At 46.9% G+C, this 18,214-nt stretch overlaps 1 protein-coding gene across 1 annotated transcript; it reads right to left on the bottom strand.

The window, feature by feature from the left end:
* Positions 1–228: 228 nt before the first annotated feature.
* Positions 229–17,122, bottom strand: SCNN1D (sodium channel epithelial 1 subunit delta). The gene is made up of 12 exons (XM_033156308.1): positions 16,662–17,122; positions 15,667–15,886; positions 13,935–14,128; positions 9,927–10,030; positions 7,884–8,047; positions 6,525–6,623; positions 5,789–5,906; positions 4,977–5,067; positions 4,104–4,161; positions 3,362–3,417; positions 2,525–2,600; positions 229–1,027 (listed from the first exon to the last, which is right to left on the bottom strand). Exons 1-12 carry the CDS (start codon positions 16,994–16,996, stop codon positions 632–634), a joined length of 1,911 nt encoding a protein of 636 aa, XP_033012199.1. The 5' UTR covers positions 16,997–17,122; the 3' UTR covers positions 229–631.
* Between the last annotated feature and the right edge of the window lie 1,092 nt (positions 17,123–18,214).

The following is an 18,214-nucleotide window of genomic DNA, read 5'->3' as shown; positions in this document are numbered from 1 at the left end:
CATTTTTTAATGTGTGGGCGGTTTAACATTTAACTCGGAGACACATGTGAAATGTTGACGGTCCAGCCTCTTTGCCCAGGGATGCCCAGTTGGATCTGGTTCCCTCAGGAGAGCTTCAGCGGGAAGCTACGATTGTGGCTTTTTATAGGGAACTGGATAACCGCCAGTCACTCTCTGGCTTTCCTCTTCCCTCAGACGAAAAAGGGGTGGGGGGAGAAAAAAAAGGAGGCCACAGGTCAGTCATCTCTGAAAAGAATACCGTGGAATAAATAACATGAGGGGGGAAAGGGGTCTTCAAGTCAATCCCAGTTCTGTATGAGGCTTTGTTCAGACATCTTCCTCATTAACGGAACGGGTTGCAAATCTGATCCCGAGTTGCGGGGTGGAAAACCTCGCTTCCCTGGGCTCCATCTTGTTTGCCACAGAACTGTCCGAGGAGGTTCAGAACAGAAAAGTCACAAACTCAGTCTCCTCTTGGAGGCTGGGCCCCATCAGTCCAGCACTTCTGAGCCAGCATTTCTGGGTCAGCAGTCACAACTGTACTGGCCACAATTCCCCACAGAAGCAGCTCTTCTTCAAGGGTGTGAAGGTAGGTTTGTAGTTCTCCAAGATCCATTCTCTTTGGATACCATTAGCTGTTGAGGCGCATATCTATGCTATGCTCTTTCCGGCGCTTGAATCCATTCAGCACCACACTTGGGTAGAGCTCAGGCATCTGGTGCATTCTATACTTTGTGTCTTGGCAGGGGATGGCATTGCCATCGCAGGCGTAAGTTTTTGCCAAATCCTGGGTGCTGGCCAGGCCTTCTTCCACACAGCGGTACTTCTCCAAAGTCAAGCTTATGCTCGGGATGTTTGGAGGTCGAGACACCTTATGCGTCCTCTTGGCCGTGAACTGACGGTAGAGGAAGATGAGAGACAAGATGGCGGCATCCACGAGGAACTCCAGCAGCTCCACCACTGACAGCACCGATGACCCAAACCAGAGACTCCAGTTGCTTCCCATGTTGGACATCATCTGGGATTCCTAGGGAAAACATAGACCATCTGATTAGACCAGAGGCGGGGAGTCCTTTGCAGATCGAGGGTCACATAGCCTTCTGGGGTGCCACATGCCAGTGGTGGGAGGACCAGAGGCATAAATGGGTGTAGCAGCAAACATCAATTTTACCCTTTGTACAAGTAGACTAGTTTCTACACACACTGGTACCTCTCTCAATCCTCCATCCAGGAAAGCAAGAGGCGTGATCAGAGTTCAAGGACACGTTCCAGCCAGGCCAAAGCACTCAGGGAGGGTGTGAAGTAGGGCTGGGGAAGGGAGTGGACCGGGAAGAGTTCCTAGGGCCAGATGGAGAGGCCTGGGGGGCCACACTTGGCCCCTGGACTTTAGCTGCCCCAGCCCCAGGTTAGACACTGCTGTGACCCTATACGTTGCAGCCAACATTAATGTCCCACATGGAGTCAACCCATCAATGTTTATGGATCTAACTTAGTCATGGCCATTTTTTTTTGGCCATTAATTTTTGTGCATCTACTCTGAGTATGACTTAGCTGGATTCAATGTGTTTCTCTTCTGCAAATATCTTTGTTACCTGCTGAGTTGTCCTTTCTTTCTGTTCCTAGTTTTATTTCATTTTTAATTGCTGCTTGTCTTCCTTACGGATTTGTTTGCGGAAGGGCAACATTATGTTGCCTCTGCTATCAGTTTCAAAGAACTTATAAAGGCTAAGAACATTATGTGTGTTTTTTCTCTCCTCCCTCCTAATCTCATTTCCCCTTCTGTTATAATTTTAAGATTCTAAGACAGGGGAGTGGCGTCTGATTCCTGATCATTCTAAGCTGCTCCGGGAGGATTTTTTTGGCCGAAGAACAAGATGCAAATAGAAATGAATTCCTTTCTTTGGTAATAGTTTTTTTCCCCCTCTAACTGCTGTTTAAGTTGGGTTGGATCCAAGTTGACAGCATAATCCTCTGCATGCTTGCTCACTAGCACAGCAATTGGGTTCAATGGGACTTACTTCCAGGTAAGCATGAATACTATGGGTGCCTATTATTAGCTGCAGCTGGTTGCCATGGAAACCAGTGGTCCTTAACTCATGACGAAGGCAGCGATCCTAACCCCACTTACCTGGGAGTATGCCCCAATGAATCCAAGAGGACATACTTCTGAGTAGATACAGTGGTACCTCTGGTTACGTACTTAATTTGTTCCGGAGGTCCGTTCTTAACCTGAAACTGTTCTTAACCTGAAGCACCACTTTAACCAATGGGATCTCCCGCTGCCGCCGCGCCACCAGAGCATGATTTCTGTTCTTATCCTGAAGCAAAGTTCTTAACCTGAAGCGTTATTTCTGGGTTAGCGTATATAACCTGAAGCGTATGTAACCCAAGGTACCACTGTACTGGGTTGCAATCACTTAGCTATACTCCGAGTAGACCCATTTCAAGTGAATGAACATGACTAACTAAAGTTAATGTGGGCCAAATAAACACACATATAAAAGCAGAGCAACCTTCAACTTACTGTATATTCAGCAGATTCATCCCAAGAATTGTAGTTTAGTCGCTCATAATAAATGTTCACCTTGGCAATATCTTTTCTGAAACAGAGGAAAGAGAGTGTCGAGATCAAGTTAGTCCAGTGTAAATTTGTTTTCCTCCCCCAATACGTTTTATTACAGTTTGAAAGAAAATACATGAAGGTTAATATCAAATATACAGTGTCTTTTTATCAAAGATTTTAAAAACAAAACCCCTAATCTAAATAAAAACAAACCAAAATGAAGAAAAGAAAAAAGAAAAGGGGGAAGAAAAAAGCAAGGAGGAGGAGGAGGAGGAGGAGGAGGAAAAAAAGAGAACTTCAAATTCTTCATCTGTCAGCTATATATAAAAAATTATCCAAAACATCCACTCCAAGATAACTGTCCAGTGCAAATTTGATTGAGGGAACTTTTGACAAAATTGCGGAGAGACACTGCCAGTCAGTGTAGGCAACACTGAGTTAGGTGGACCAAACAACCTCACTCTGTGTGCTCCTTTGCTCCAGATGGCTGAGGACCTTTTGTTAAAATGCAAACTGAACTGGTACAGTCAGAAGCAAGGACCAGTGAATGCCATGGTACATCCTCCCCAGCTAACTACGCACAGCACTGCAGTTGGTATAGTGCCGTGTAAGTGGACTTTCCTTGAGGCTACAGATCCTACACTTCAAAATTTAGCACTTCACCATAGATGCCAGTTCTGAAGACAGCTGCCAAATAATCTTGCATTTATGGTGAAAGAGAAGGACTTGACAGCAGCGCACACACACACACACACACACACACACACACCCTGTAGAAAAAAACAACATGCAACTAACCCGTCGCCGGTGACATTGTATCTGTTCTGGGCTTCCAAAGCTTTGTGAATCCATTTCTAAAAAGAAAGACACAGGAACTGGGTTCAAAATCTGGAAGCAGACGCAGCAGATGGTTCAAGTGGCAATGTGCCAGGGATGGCACAGGGGAGCTGCCGGCTGTCCAAAATATCAGCTGGGCTTGCTCTTGGGCACTTAACGGAAGCTTGCTTTGCAGTGAAGCTTAACATGCCATTGGGATAAAAATGACCACCTATGAAGGCCTTTGGATCAAGCTGCTGTTAAAGGCGGGGAAGCACTCTGCATTAGAGTAGTTGGCAATTTGTAATAATAAAAATGGATACATGCAAGCAAGGCAGAAGTAATGTGACTATCAAGTTTTAAAAAATATATTGAATATTCAAAACTTTTTGTTTGCACTTAGAAGTTTCATCTATATGCCTAATATATTTTCTTTGCTCTCTCTCTCTCTCTCTCTCTCTCTCTCTCTCTCTCTTTTTAAAGGGAAATTGACATCACTGTGGAGGACCTGTTGCACCCTATCAGATGTTTAAGGAGGCAGAAGAAACAGTTAAATTCTCCTCCTTATAGGAGCACACACCATAGGTGACTAGCTCCTTGATTGGTTGTATGTTCACTACAGCAGGCTCCCTGATTGGTAAGGGACTATCATTAACCAGCTTAGGAGAACATTGAAAATTTAGCGTCCTCCCCCACTCTGAACTCCACATAGGTTATACTTTACCTCAGATTTGGTCGAGGGCCACTTTGCATATCCTGCTGAAAGTTTGTACCAAGTCTCTCTGCCAAGAAGACAAGAATGTAAAAAGGTTATGAGGAACCCTGCTGCATCAGAACAAAAGCTACAGTGAACATTTTATGGTCCCGTCTCCTTTTCTATACTTTGAGATGTGGCGGTCATTTTATGTTATGTCACACCCCCATGACAGCCAGTTGGTGACTGGAACCCACAGTACGTTCTCAACATTCCCAAAGTGTCCACTAGCCTGAAAAGGCTGTAATGCCTGAATGCATCCTTGAGTGATCTACATGCAGGTCGCACTTACGAAACACAGCGTGTTCCCTGGAAATTGTTCGTTAGGCGACCATTCAGCTAACAAGATGACAGTTTCCATTATTTCCTATGTGAACATTTCTGATCCATGATTCCGCCCCCCCTCCCACCATGGTGTCTTCCTTAAATGGCTGCAGCCAACCAGCAAGAGAGAGAGAAGGAAAAACTGGTTTGTTCAAACTCTCCTGCTCCCCGATTTATCCAATCTCTCTCCCCATTCCTTTTCTCCATGGTTTCTGCCTGAAAACGGTTGCCGCTGACCAGCAAAGCATAAACAAGTATGGAAATGGGCAGACTCTGGCTGTTTGTATATCTGAATCAGTTGAGCGTGTAGCAAGGTTTGGGCAATTTTTTTTTGCATTTGGATAAGTGAATCTTCACATAACAAGCAGACCAGTAGTGGGACCTTCATGTATGACTCAAAAGAGAATGAGGAGAGGAAGTAGATATCTAGTGGGCCAGTCAATGAAAAGGCATATATCTGGTCCATGCTAAGCTTGACCCTGCTACCATTCAAATGTGTCAAAAGCCTTTGCTACTCACTTGCATGGTCTGTGGCATTTGTCAAAACAGGATTCGGTATGAGTGGCCTCCTGACTGTACACACGATTGTACAGGCGATAGAAGCAATGACCTACAGGAGGGGGGAAATAAGAGGAACAAGTTCAATAGGATGCAGCTGCCACAGGCAAATAATTGAGGACAGCCCTGTTCTGCCATCATGAAGGGTCCTTGTCCAAACCAACCCCCAACATGGTCTGATCAACATTTCCTGTTTCCAGCTGAACTTAGTTTGAGTGGTACTTCCTGCTTCAAATTGAACTCACTTTGATTAACACTTCCTGTTTCCAATTTAGCAGTTTGACTGTCACTTCCTGTTTTCAGCTGAATACAGTTTGATCAGTACTTCCTTCTCCTAACTGAACATGCTTTGCTTGAATGATGTAGGGAGAATCCCAAGGACCAGACTGTGAAAGGCTGCATCTAGATCCTGCGCCTGAGATTCCCCACCCCTTCACATTATGTGTCCTCTTTGGTTCTCTCTCTATCTATCTATCTATCTATCTATCTATCTATCTATCTATCTCTCTCATTGTATAAGTATCCACCCTAGTTCAGGTATGCCCGGAGGTAGCCAACATAGTGCTCTCCAAATTTTGTTGGAACTCTAACAGCCAACATGGCCAATGGCCAATAATGATGGGAGTTGGAGTCTAGCAACATTTGCAGGCACCACATTGGCTGCCATGGGGGAACAGCTGGCCAGGCTACATATAGACTCTGTGCCATTGGCCAAATCAAGTCATTCTGAACACATTAAACCACGTGTGTGCATGCATGTGGCTCCTCCTTACCCCAATTAGGATGCTTGTTATAGTTGCAGTACTCCGTGCTTGGAGGCAGTGGGTAGTAATAGTACCCACAACCACATTCTTTAATCATTTTCCTCTGGAAGCATGAATGCAAGCAAGCCTGTGAGACAGTGAAATGGGGTGGGGAGACAGAACAAAACAGAAAGCGCTGTAAGTCAAATTTCTCTGGTGCCTCAAGCCTTTCGCTTCAGATCCACTAGTGGGGTACATAGGTGTTAACTTAATGGGAAGGGCTATCCCAATTCATTTTGCCACCCAAGATAAAGAAGAGCCAAACCCACCACTGCAAAGCAATTTCCCCCAATAGAATGCTTGCTTGCTTGGTATTTGCAATAACACATGCGTTCTTATGGAAGCTTTGCCTCTGTACACACATCTTTGGACACATTACTTGACTGGAGAATTGCACTGCGCAATTTGGGATGGGGCAAATTCTGAAGGATGCCTGCCTTTTCAGCTTACCTCGTCAGTTCAAAAACTGCCAAAAAAAAACCAAAACCCCCTAGGTAGGTTTGCCTTAAGATTGAAACCAGATCAAATTTCTCCCCTCTCTTCCTTAGCCTGAATTTCACACACTGATTTGAATTAACTGGGCAGATCTTTGACAGTGAGCCGGTTGCCCTAATTATTTGAGAAATCCAACACATGGGAAGGGGCAGGATCTTAAAAAGGCAGAAATGAATAAAGTGGGAAAGCAAAGCCTCTGTTTTAGCTGTACCTGCTGCGTGTATGTGCTGTTGTATATGAGCTTGACAGCCACATCATCTCCGTCCTTTGTACATGTGCCATAATTGCCGCCTAAGCGAGTCACCTCGTCCTGCGTAGTTGGAGGGAGGAAAGAGCATATCACTTGGAGTTCAGCATACAGGCCAGGATCAATTCAAAATAAAGAAGCTAAACCTGGAAGAGTCCCTCCCCTCTCCACCACTAAAGCAACATCAGCCCCACAGGAGGCCCTTGCAATTGCCTGTCACCAGTTATTGAAAGTCAACTGTCTGGTGGTGGCTGGTGCCCAGCAGGTTCGGTGGGGTGGAACTTGGAGACATTCTCCCAAATTGGGATTGCAACAAAAACCCCATTTGGGATGCCCGTTCAAAACATCAGGGATGGGGAGGGGAGGACCTTTTTTCAGAGTGACGGCTGCATTCATTCTAGGCAAACGTCCAGGGGGCAGGGACAGAGCCAAAAGGAGGCATGGCACTGGATGTAAGGTTTACTTTCGCTAGTTTATGTACACATTTACACAACCCCACTCTATGCGCCATCCAGGTGAGTAAGAGACACTACCAGAGTTCAAGGGCGCATTTAACCAGGTAAAAGCAGGGGTGTGAATCAGGGTGAGGGGTGTGTGGCCTGGGAAGAGAGTGTCATGGGCCAGATCGGAAGGAATTTGGCTCCTGGGCCTGAGGTTCCCAACCGCTGATTAAAACACTTTCACCCTGCTCTGCCTCCAGCCAGAAAGCCTCCCAGACATCCCAGACATCCCACCACCCCACATCCCGACCACCCTGTCAGTCTGCATATCTTAGTACAGAAAGTATCGATCTGATGTTTAGAGATCTTTCCTGTTCTGCTTAGTTCAAGGGTGTTCTGGAAGGTTTCTTTCTATGTGAAAGAAACAGACAGAAGGTTCTTGTTTGGGTTATTCCTTCTGAGAAGCTGAGTACAGCTGGTTTAAATTGGTTCTGTTATCCTTTCTGTCAAGGTCATGCTGACTATAATAGTCAGGCCAGGAGGAGCCGGGGTTTCACTTACTTTCTCTTTCTATCTCGTTGTTCTTGTGTGGTGTTCTGCACGCTTAGTGTTAAGGTTCAGTCTTATTATAAGTTCTTGTTAAGTTTAAGTTAAGTCTGCTGCAACTGGATTTCTTATGGACAGTGCCAATTCTGAATGTATTGGATTTGTGACTATTATGCTCATTTGTCTTCCGAAGCAGTAAAGCTCTGTTGGATGAAGTACAATCGCCTCTGGTCTATTTTTAGGAACTCTGCAATGTGCTTAGGTTTTTTCCTCCTCCACACGACACATGCCAAGGTTTTTCCTGTTGCCCATTCAGCCCCCCTCCCCCAATGCTCACCTGTGTGATCCCGATGGTGGTTTGAATCCCCGGCCGAATATCAAACCCCTCGTGCTCTAAGAACGCGGTCTGGTTGTGGCTGTGGATCATCACCCTCACGCCTGCCTTGGTGGACAGCAGCGGGATGTGGTCCTTTTGCTCCACTTTGAGGATAAGGGAGAGACCTGGCACCAAACAAACACAAGAAGGTAATAAGAACCTGCTGGATTGGGCCAATAGCCCGCCGAGGAAAAATCAGGGGGATTCGTCGTCAAAGCACGGCTCTGTCCTAGCAGGAAGTGACATCAGCCTGTTGCTAAACAGGAAGTGGCATCAGCGTGTGGCCAAAGCTCTTTTTATTGCACATGCCCCTCAAGGATTGCTCTGATGGGAGGGGGCCAAACCCTGCTCAAAATTTCCGCCTACATAGTTGGCCTCTGAGGTCACAATGAGCAGCTGTGGAAGCGACGGCTGCTCACACGAGAGAGGAATCGCTTCTGTGTCGCTCACTACGATGTCAGAGACACCCTCATGGGCACAAGATCTCACATATATCACCATCGCTAGTGTGTAGGGATGACTCAGGACCAGACAAAGACATTTTGCCATCTGAGGCAAAGGATAAGATGATGCACTCCGTAAGCAGAAGACGGCTGGGCTAGCAGTTGAAGTTTACATGGGCGATGACAGGAAAGCTTTCCCCAACACACCTGAAGGCAGTTACATAAGAAGTTGCTTTATACTGAGTCAGACCTTTGGTCTATCTAGCTCAATATCGCCTACTAGCTTAAGAGCTCTAAAGACCATTTGTTTCAGCGTGCTTTGAAATTGCTGGTGTTTTCTCACCCTGCCCTTTAAATCATACAATTAAACTGTTTTACAGTCGGTATTGTATATTGTTTTATAGTGCTAAAATCCTCGATTTATGATAGCTCAGTTGCCTTCGTGTATTCAGCTTATCCTACAGGGTGATGCACAGTTAAACTACGGAAATCACTGAAGGAGTGATGGGCACCTACTTGGATGGTATCAAAAGAAGACTGGAGAGATTCGTGGAGGAAAAGACTATCAAAAGTTATTAGCCACAATGGCTCTGCTCTGCTTCCACAGTTAGATGGGCCACTGGCCTGATGCAGAAGGCTCTTAGTATGTTATAGGGTGACCCCCCTCCTCCTCACTCTGCCCCCTGAGCTGCCATTCTGGGCCTAGATCCATTGGGTGTACCTTGCCCTGGCAGTGAAAATCAAAGTAGGCCCTGTCAACTTGAAGCCTGCCTGCCTGCCTGCCTGCCACCTTAAAATTTGGTATTGCACTTCTGCTGAGAAAACTATAACAATGAAATCCAGAAAACAGTTTTGCTGTTTTACAAATATCTCTTTCTCTAGCTCCCCTCAGGGTCATCTATTGTTTGACCCTGCCCGCTTTCCATCCCTGACCTTTCCCCTTAGGAACAGCACATTATGGGAGAGAGGTTAAGCTTTTCTACCTGGGTCATTTTCTTGATAAAAATCACTCCTCAGATCTGCTATTTGCAGCAATTTTGTGGGGAGGGGACATAAAGGTGCCCATATGATACCCGTATATTGTCCCTCTGCTGGGCAAATAGCAGCTTCAAAGGTTATTTTAATCAGGCAAATGATCCTGCTAGAAAAGGTTAACCCACCCATTTTCTAGGGTCACAGCCCTGATCTGATATGGGACATAACTCTAAGGACACACTCTGAAGACAGTAATAAAATGGCAGGTTATGTATGTGGAAAGCAAATGCACACCCAGCCAAACTGACAGCTACCCCTTCCCTCACAGAAACTGCTGGACTGTGAAAATTCCGTTTCTGATAATTTTGCCCTCTTGGTTCACAGTATGTACTTTGACTGATACACCAGCTGAACCAAACTGTGTCTGGTCTTCATTGCCTCAAGGGGGGACACAACATCTAGATTTATCTCTGTAGTTTAAAGCCACACGTCTGTGGAACATGATGCGCTCTGTACACAGCCTAACCCTTGCAAGCAACCAATAGTCACACTTATCTGCCTGCACATTCTTTTTCTCCATTCTTACCGTAAACAATTCCAGGCTTCAAAGCTTTCCAGAACTCATCTGTCCCACCTTTATTAAAAGTGTAACAACTTCCATAGACGGGGTGATGAAAGTGATCTGTTTCACTGTAGTGAAGGAAGGAAAACGGGGAATGGTCAAAATCAAATATGAGCATTTTTTGTTGTTCTCCCTTTTCCAGTGTTTGTTCACTGGACTTCATTCTCCAGTTCCTCAGACCTCCAGATGTTTTGGGACTACAACTCCCATCATCCCTGACCACTGGTCCTGTTAGCTAGGGATGATGGGAGTTGTAGTCCCAAAACATCTGGTGGGCCGAGTTTGCCTATGCCTATTCTATAGCCTTCACCAACGGCCTTGAAAATGATTTGGAACAGAATGGAGTCTCCTGGAGAGGGCATGGCTGGCTGCATCCCTGAACGGGAGCACGCCACATTGAAATGTTTTGCTGTGGGTGCCCATTAACTGTTCACAGCCCTGGGGATATATAGTGAGATGGAGAGATAACCATCTCGTTCCATGTGACCATGCTGAAACATTTCATCACAAAATCCATATCAGAGAAAGGGGGACTTTTATGAATACTATCAGCCCCAGATGATAAGCACCCTCATTCCCCACTCACCAGTGGTATTTTGGATTTGGTGGTGGGGGCAGCTAGTGCTTAAGAACAGGGATAAAATATAAGGAATATAAGATAAAGGCAATCCAACTGACACCATAAGAACTTAAGAACATAAGAACAGCCTTTTGGATCAGGCCATTGACTCATAGTCCTGTTCTCACAGTGGCCAACCAGATGCCCCAGTGGGAAGCTCCAAAGCAGAACTGCTCCTGCGGTTTCCAGTAACTGGCATTTATGGGCATTATGTCTCCAGTGGCATAGGAAGCCGCTTGGGCACCTGGAGCTGCAAACATGACGTGCACCTGGAGGGCGAGCCATCGGTACGTAGGGTGCATGCGCAGCGTTGCTATATATCAGTGTTTTTCAACCTTTTTTGGGCAAGGGCACACTTGTTTTATGAAAAAAATCACGAGGCACACCACCATTAGAACATGTTAAAAAATTTAACTCTGTGCCTATATTGACTATATATAAAGTAATTCTCTTGAATAGGAATCAAATAAACACAATTTTTCCCACGGCACACCAGGCAACATCTCGCGGCACACTAGTGTGCCGCGGAACAGTGGTTGAAAAACACTGCTATATATGATGCATACGTTGTACATAGCGACGCCGCAGATACACACTACGTAGCGGGTTGCCGGCGGCGCCACTCCAGCGCCATACGGACGGTGCCGGGATTCTCTGCTCGTGGCTGTAGCCGCGAACGGAGGATCCTCTACATGCAGCTGCAGCTGCGAGCAGAGGATCCCGGCACCATCCGTGTGGTGCTGGAGCGCCGCTGCCAGCAAACCACATGCCTTGTCACCTCCGGAGATGTGGCACCGGGAGCGCACCGCCCCCCCCCCGTCGCTATGCCACTGTATGTCTCCAACATCGAAGGTGTGGATGTTTAAACATGGCCCTACGTTACATCTGCATTCCAAAGCTGACCGTTACTTTTACGAGTGAGGTCATCTTGACTTGGGACAAGAGTAGATCCTACAGCAGACCGAGAGAGGCTCCACCTTCTGGAAGTTTGCTTAAAACTTACAGGACTCTGCCAATTACCCGCAATTTGTACCGGCCGATAACGCTTAAGCAAATGTTTGCTTGGGTTCATTATCGGCGACGCATTTTGATGGGCCCTTGCGGTTAGCTCCGCCGGCTTCTTGTTTCAACAACAGACCAGGGGGCGGTGGTGGTAGGGACCAGTTTGGCTCCACCAAGGGAACAACTGGTACAGTCACACCTTGTACTGTACAGAGAAGAGATAAGGCCAGGCAACGGGATAGCTGGCAGCTGCACGACAGCACCATGGTTAAAAGTCACTCATGGCAAAACATCCAAGCCACGTGGGGACCGGCAGGTGGCATAAAGGGATGGGTGTCTCCAGAAGTGAGACTTTTTACAGGTAAAAGGTCTTGTAAGGCCACCGGAAGCCTTCCTGCCTGTTCCACAAAACTGGTGCCCTCTTCACATCCAACTGCCTGCTCGCGTCTTGAGATCTCTCCCATCTTAGCCCCTCTTAGAGGAAACTCATTGGAAGTAATGGCATGGCTGGCTGAGGTCAATTAATTTCAATGGGTTTACTCTGAGTGGGACTAAGAGTGGAGACAATCCCTTCCATAGAAGTTCTGCTCCCACAAAGGAGAGGGTCTTTTCTTGCTGGAGTGCCCTGCTTCTGAAGTTGCCTCGCCAAGGAGGGACATCTGGCACCATGATGAACTTTATGGTGTAAGGAGAAGGTGAAGACATTCCTACCGCCCAAGACTTTTTAGGTTCAGCTGCTATATTCACCTGCTACTGAATACCAGTGGCAGGGAACTACAGGAGGGGAGAATTGCTTTTGTGCTCTGGTCCTGCTTGTGGGCTTTCCAGAGACATCTGGTTGGCCACTTTGAGAAGAGAGGGTTGCTTCCAGATTAATTCAACTCAGAACAGGCCCAATGAAAGGAGCAAACCTAAGTTAGGGCTTATCCATGCTTACATTTCATCTGCTTTCTCCAGGCACTGTCCACGATTTAAAGCTCTGGGTCTGAGCCCCCATTCCCCCCTCGGAGTTTTCCCCATGAAAACCAGCTCTTTAAAGCTCAGTAGGAGCAAACGTCAATCTGTGGGGAAACCCAAATTGATGTTTGCTCCGATTCAACTTTAAAGAATGGGTTTTCATGGGAAAAGCTTGGAGCAAAATAGCCCCACGGAAACCTCTTGGACATGGATCGTTATAACATGGACCTCTGCCTGGAAAGAGCAGGGCAAAAGCTAAGTGTGGATAAGCCCTCAGTTATGGCCAAGAACATCAATGGTTCTGCTCATGAGCAGGATTAACACCAGCACAGCCAATAGAATCTGGGGTGATGGGAGCTTGCCATCCAAGATTCTAGGGGTTGGGCCCAACTTCATGGCCAAGTGGGGATCTGATCCCTGCTCTCCCAGGCCCTAATCCGACACTCTAACCACTGCACTACACTCTCTCTCCCATTTGGCCAAGGCAATAGCAACAGAGTTTACCTCCCTGCCCTCTCCACCCTCCGTCTCTCTCGCACTTCCTGCCCTGCTCCTTTCGCAAAGCACCTACAATGCCCCTGAGGACAACGCTGCTGCATGTCTTCTGAGACAGGCAGCATTTCGCTGGGTGTGGGCAGGTTTGCTCTGGCTTTATCAGATTGTTCTCCTTGCTGCGCCGTATGCAAACAGAAGCCGGGGAGGACTGGGTGCCAACCTGCCCTTCACCTCGAGAGAGACAAGGAGAGTCTGAGGCAATTCCAGGGAACTTCCCCATCCGCAGCCTGAAATTATCCCGAAAGGAGAAGAGCCGCCAACGCCCTGTTGTGCACCTGAAGGAACCAGCTCCTCTCTATGAGGGATCTGGAAATAGAAATAGGCAGGGTGGCTCGGGAGGTCAGGGTGGGACTGCCCTTGGAATACTGTAGGGCGGTTCCGGAGAAAGGAGCTGGGGGGGGAAACGGTCTGCAGAAAGGGCAATCGATGGGATAGAGGGGAATGGAGCAACTCCCCTATCTGTGAAGGGTGCATGTGCTCTGCAGTGGTTGGACCTTGGGAGAGCTGAGCTCAAAACCTGGCCATGAAGCTGCCTCACAGGGTTGTTGTGAGGATAATGTGGAGAGGGGCACCCACACTGCCTCAAGTTCCTCACAGGAAAAATAAGAACTAGTGTGGTCTAGTGGTTAAGAGTGTTGGACAAGGACCTGGGGGACCAGGAGACAAATTCCCAGCAACTGCCCTAGGCGTGACTGGATTCCAGTCATTTCAATGGGTCTAGTCTGAGCATTGGATGCTTCCATCGACGACCACCAGCTGCTCCCTCTCTTTGAATGATTCTAGGATGCCATGGTTCTACAACTGTGCAGGCCAGCAGGCCGGGTGGCTGCGTGAGTTACCTAGCTTTGCAAGGCAATCCGTCATACTGGCAAGCGTAGACCAGGTCGTTGATGTGGTCGTTATCCTTGGAGATGTCAATGATGGGTGGGATCTGGGACATGATGTTCATGTAGTGGAAACGGTACCATTCCTGGAAAGCGTCAACCCCGGAGGAGAACATCTTGGTGTAGCAGTCTCCACCCGTTTGGTTACACTGAGGAAAGAAGAGAATTAGGGGAGTGAGATGTTCAGCTCCCAAGTAACTTTTGTGCAGTGATCCAGAAACTGGAGAGAGAGGGCAGAAGAGGGAGCTCTGCAGAGCAAAGCCAAAGGCCCGTCTTCTCCTGGTGGCCAACCAGATGCCTCTAGGAAGCCTGAAAGCAGAACAGGAAGCCAGCTGCTCCTCCCCAGCATACTGCCTCTGACCACACAGCCACCATGACCTCAGAGGCTCAGTGTGTAAGTGCTGGCCTGAGAGAGGGCCTTCCCTGTGGCAGCCCCTGAGCTGTGGAGCTCCTTCCCCACAGAGGTGCATCTGGTATCTTCATTACACAGCTTTTGGTGAATGCTGAAGACGCACCTCTTAACCATGGCTTTTGACTCTGAAGGTGTATATTTTAGGAACTGTCTTGTTTCTGTAATTCTAAATTGTTTCCAACTGTTTTCAATATTGTATATTGATGTACAGTGGTACCTTGGTTCTTGAACGGCTTGGATCCCAAACAAATTGGCTCCTGAACACCGCAAACCAGGAAGTGAGTGTTCCGGTTTGCAAACGTTTTTTCGGAAGCCGAATGTCTGACATGGCGTCCGCTGCTTCTGATTGAGTGCCGGAAGCTGCACTTTGGTTTCCAACGGTTCCAGGAGTCAAATGGACTCCCGGAACAGATTAAGTTCGACAACCAAGGTACCACTGTATCTTCATAGTGATAATGATGATGATAATGATAATAATTTATTTCTTACCTGCCCTTCCCTCTAAGGTCCGAGGGCAGGTTACAGCATTAAAAGCAATATTAAAAACAATTAAAAACAGCTTGCAACCATCAAAATAAGGTGGGTCCTAAAACATACACTGGAGAGCTGGAGAGCTGTGAGAGCTGGACCATCAAGAAGGCTGATCACCGAAGAATTGATGCTTTTGAATTATGGTGCTGGAGGAGACTCTTGAGAGTCCCATGGACTGCAAGAAGATCAAACCTATCCATTCTCAAGGAAATCGGCCCTGAGTGCTCACTAGAAGGACAGATCCTGAAGTTGAGGCTCCAGTACTTTGGCCACCTCATGAGAAGACTCCCTGGAAAAGACCCTGATGTTGGGAAAGATTAAGGGCACAAGGAGAAGGGGACGACAGAGGATGAGATGCTTGGACAGTGTTCTCGAAGCTACTAACATGAGTTTGGCCAAACTGCGGGAGGCAGTGAAGGATAGGCATGCCTGGCGTGCTCTGGTCCATGGGGTCACGAAGAGTCGGACACGACTGAACGACTGAACAACAACAACAAAACATACACCCCAAATGTTAAAATTAATGTTGTGTTTTAATTGTTGCCCTGGGACCTTGGGGTGAAGGGCATTTGAGAAATTGTAACAACAACAACAACAACAACAACAACAACGGGGTCATGATAGCCTCCCTGTCATTCTGTGACCCCTGAGTGGCTGGGCTCAGCCTGCAACCAATCCAGGAAGACCAATTGTCAATGGCAGGTGGCCACTGAAAATGACCATTGAGATCCCCGTTCAACTTACCAGCCGGAAGCCCACTTTGCCATCGCCCATTCTCACTAGAGCAATGTCGTCATCTAGCTTGAAGCTGGAGCCGTTGACCGCACTGCTTGTCCAGTTCTCCAGACTGACGCTGGAATTGTCTTCCAGAGTGGTCGCCGGGATGCTGAAGGGATATAGGTTGTGCAGGGTTTCCCTGGCCAGATTATCCAGCTCAGCCATATTTTTGCTGACTTGATTGACCCTGGGGGAAATGAGAGAAATGACAAAGGGCTCTGAATATCAAAATGAACCAAGCCGTGCAAAGGAATCAGCAGGGACAGCCTGATCAAAGAGGCCATTCCGAGAAACCCTGAAGGCGAAACACAGAACCTTAAGAAAACATGGAGTGTGTCTCCCCTTTGTATTGCTCCATTTACTTTTACAAGAGGATAAAGGCATGGCATTCTGCGACAAGCCTGCCAGTGGAGGCATGGTAGGCTCAGGTGTGGTCCGTAGTTCTGGCCAAGAATAGACTTGCCAGATCAGGGTGGTGAGAGGCGATATGAGTCCTATATCCTTCTACAACACTGAGCATCCATTCATCTTCCATATGAGATGCCGCAGTCAACTTCCCAAACTACTGAAGAGACTTTTTGTACTAGAGACTTTAATATGCTTCATACTTAGGTTTCATAAATTTGTTCTAAGTAGCAGTTCTAACATTAAGCTGCTGTTACGATTTTTTCCAAGAAAGGAGAGACTGGCTGTTATTGTTGTCGTTTATTGTATTTTAGATTTTGCTTATCCCAGGTGACAAAGCAAAAAAATACTATCTAACTATGTTGTGAAAGACTGAAAACAGGAAGCCTAAGAAAAGGGGTGGGACCGGATTTGACAAATTCGCCTTTCCCTACAAATAAGTGATCCCCTAAACTCCAGTCCCTCTCAACCTGCAAGTGAAGTTTTTCAATGCGTCCCCCGCCCCATGATTTGAAAGGAAGCCCCTCAAAAATACAAAACAACAACAACACCCATACCTGTACGGATTCAGATTGCAGAGGGTGATGGCAGGAAACATCGTTTGATGTGATTTGACAGAAATTGACAAGACCACTGGGTATTGCCAGTACTGGTTGAAGAGGAGCCCAAATTGCCAATACAGCATGGCAAAGCTGGCGAGGAAGAGAAGGGTCCAGAAGGCCGTCTTCATCTTGTTCCGACTCGAGCAGACCAGCCGGATGGTGCCATGGATGGTGGTGTTCAAGCAAAAGAACTCAAAGAGGTCCTTGAAGGAGCTGTAGAAAGCAATGAGGGCAGCGTCCTCTTCCTTTCTCGTTTCTACCTCTTTCTCTTTCCGTGTTTCTTCTTCCATTCTCTAAACAGATAAAAAGTTTTGAAATTCAGAGTTAGGGTGGGCAAGGGAGACCCAGGCTCCCCTTAAGCAATTAGTTGATTCCCCCAACTCCAAGGCACTTTATTTTAGCCACAAAGGTGCTCCACATTCCACCATTTTCAAATAGGGTGACTAAATGTGGGTGACGGGGAGTGCATTTCAGCCCAGGCTGAATGCAGGTAGGAGTTTGGTAATAATAATAATAATAATAATAATAATAATAATAATAATAATCTTATTCAAGTATAAGATATATGAAAAAAGTATAAGATATATGAAAAGTTGCCTAAAAGCAGGTTCAACTCGATTGAACCAAAACAGTATGGAACTGAAGTTGCAAGGCAGCTCTGAGGATGACCAGAGGATTTGACATTCAGAGTCAAAATGTAATAATGTAAGAAATTGAGGAGGACCCTGCAGGATCAGGCCAATGGGCTCATCTAGTCCAGCATCTGCTTCTCACAGTGACCAGCCGGTTGTCCATTGTGGACCTGAATGTCACAGCACACCCCTGACTTGTAATTCTCAACGACAGCTGCTATCCAGACACGTTTGGTTATAGTCCATGTTAGTCCTACTTGGACTGGGGTAAATTAACTGATTTGACTAACTGGCATCCATTTATTTCAATGTGTCTACTCTGAGTAGGACTTTGCTGCTGACAACTTCGTGCCTCCGACAACAGGGGTAGAACATACCACTCAATGGGACCAAGATTTGGAGACGTTCCGTCAGAACTGTGGCAGAGTCTCCTCTTTCCTTCTTATGCCTTCCTGGAAACAGCATCTCTTATACCCTTAGCCTCAAATGGGGATGTTGACCCAACATCTCCAGAAGGAATGAGTAGCAGGCAGCATCTGATTCACAAGGGATCACTTCCTGGAGCGCCTCCCATGCCATGTGCCAGGTTTCAACAACAGGCCTGAATCACAACCCGATTCAGCAGGGACATTCATCCATTGCAAGACCCAATACCCGATTTGGATTTCAGCCCTGAATTGGTCGATGGATATGGTATTTCTGGCGTGTCTCAGATCTACGAAACCTAGAAGGTGAGTAGCAGGAACCTTAAGCAAGGATCTTTCGGAGAACTGGCAGAAGGGCGGCGGGGTCATCATGCAGCAATAGCAGTTTGCGGAAATGTATAGGGATGTATGGCTCAATGTCAGGCACCAAGTGCTATCTGCATTTGGAGGC

The sequence above is a fragment of the Lacerta agilis genome, chromosome 8 (genome assembly GCF_009819535.1).
Source record: "Lacerta agilis isolate rLacAgi1 chromosome 8, rLacAgi1.pri, whole genome shotgun sequence".
Taxonomy (NCBI): domain Eukaryota; kingdom Metazoa; phylum Chordata; class Lepidosauria; order Squamata; family Lacertidae; genus Lacerta; species Lacerta agilis.
Note: the sequence above shows the minus strand (reverse complement) of the source record. Positions and strands in the feature narration are given on the sequence as shown.

Excerpts from the sequence above, each read along its gene's own strand:
- SCNN1D (XM_033156308.1), bottom strand. The coding sequence starts at position 16,996 with ATGGAAGAAGAAACACGGAAAGAGAAAGAGGTAGAAACGAGAAAGGAA. Across the intron at positions 15,887-16,661 it reads TGCAATCTGAATCCGTACAG|GGTCAATCAAGTCAGCAAAA; the intron begins GTATGGGTGTTG and ends CATTTCCCCCAG. Across the intron at positions 1,028-2,524 it reads ATGAATCTGCTGAATATACA|GAATCCCAGATGATGTCCAA; the intron begins GTAAGTTGAAGG and ends TGTTTTCCCTAG.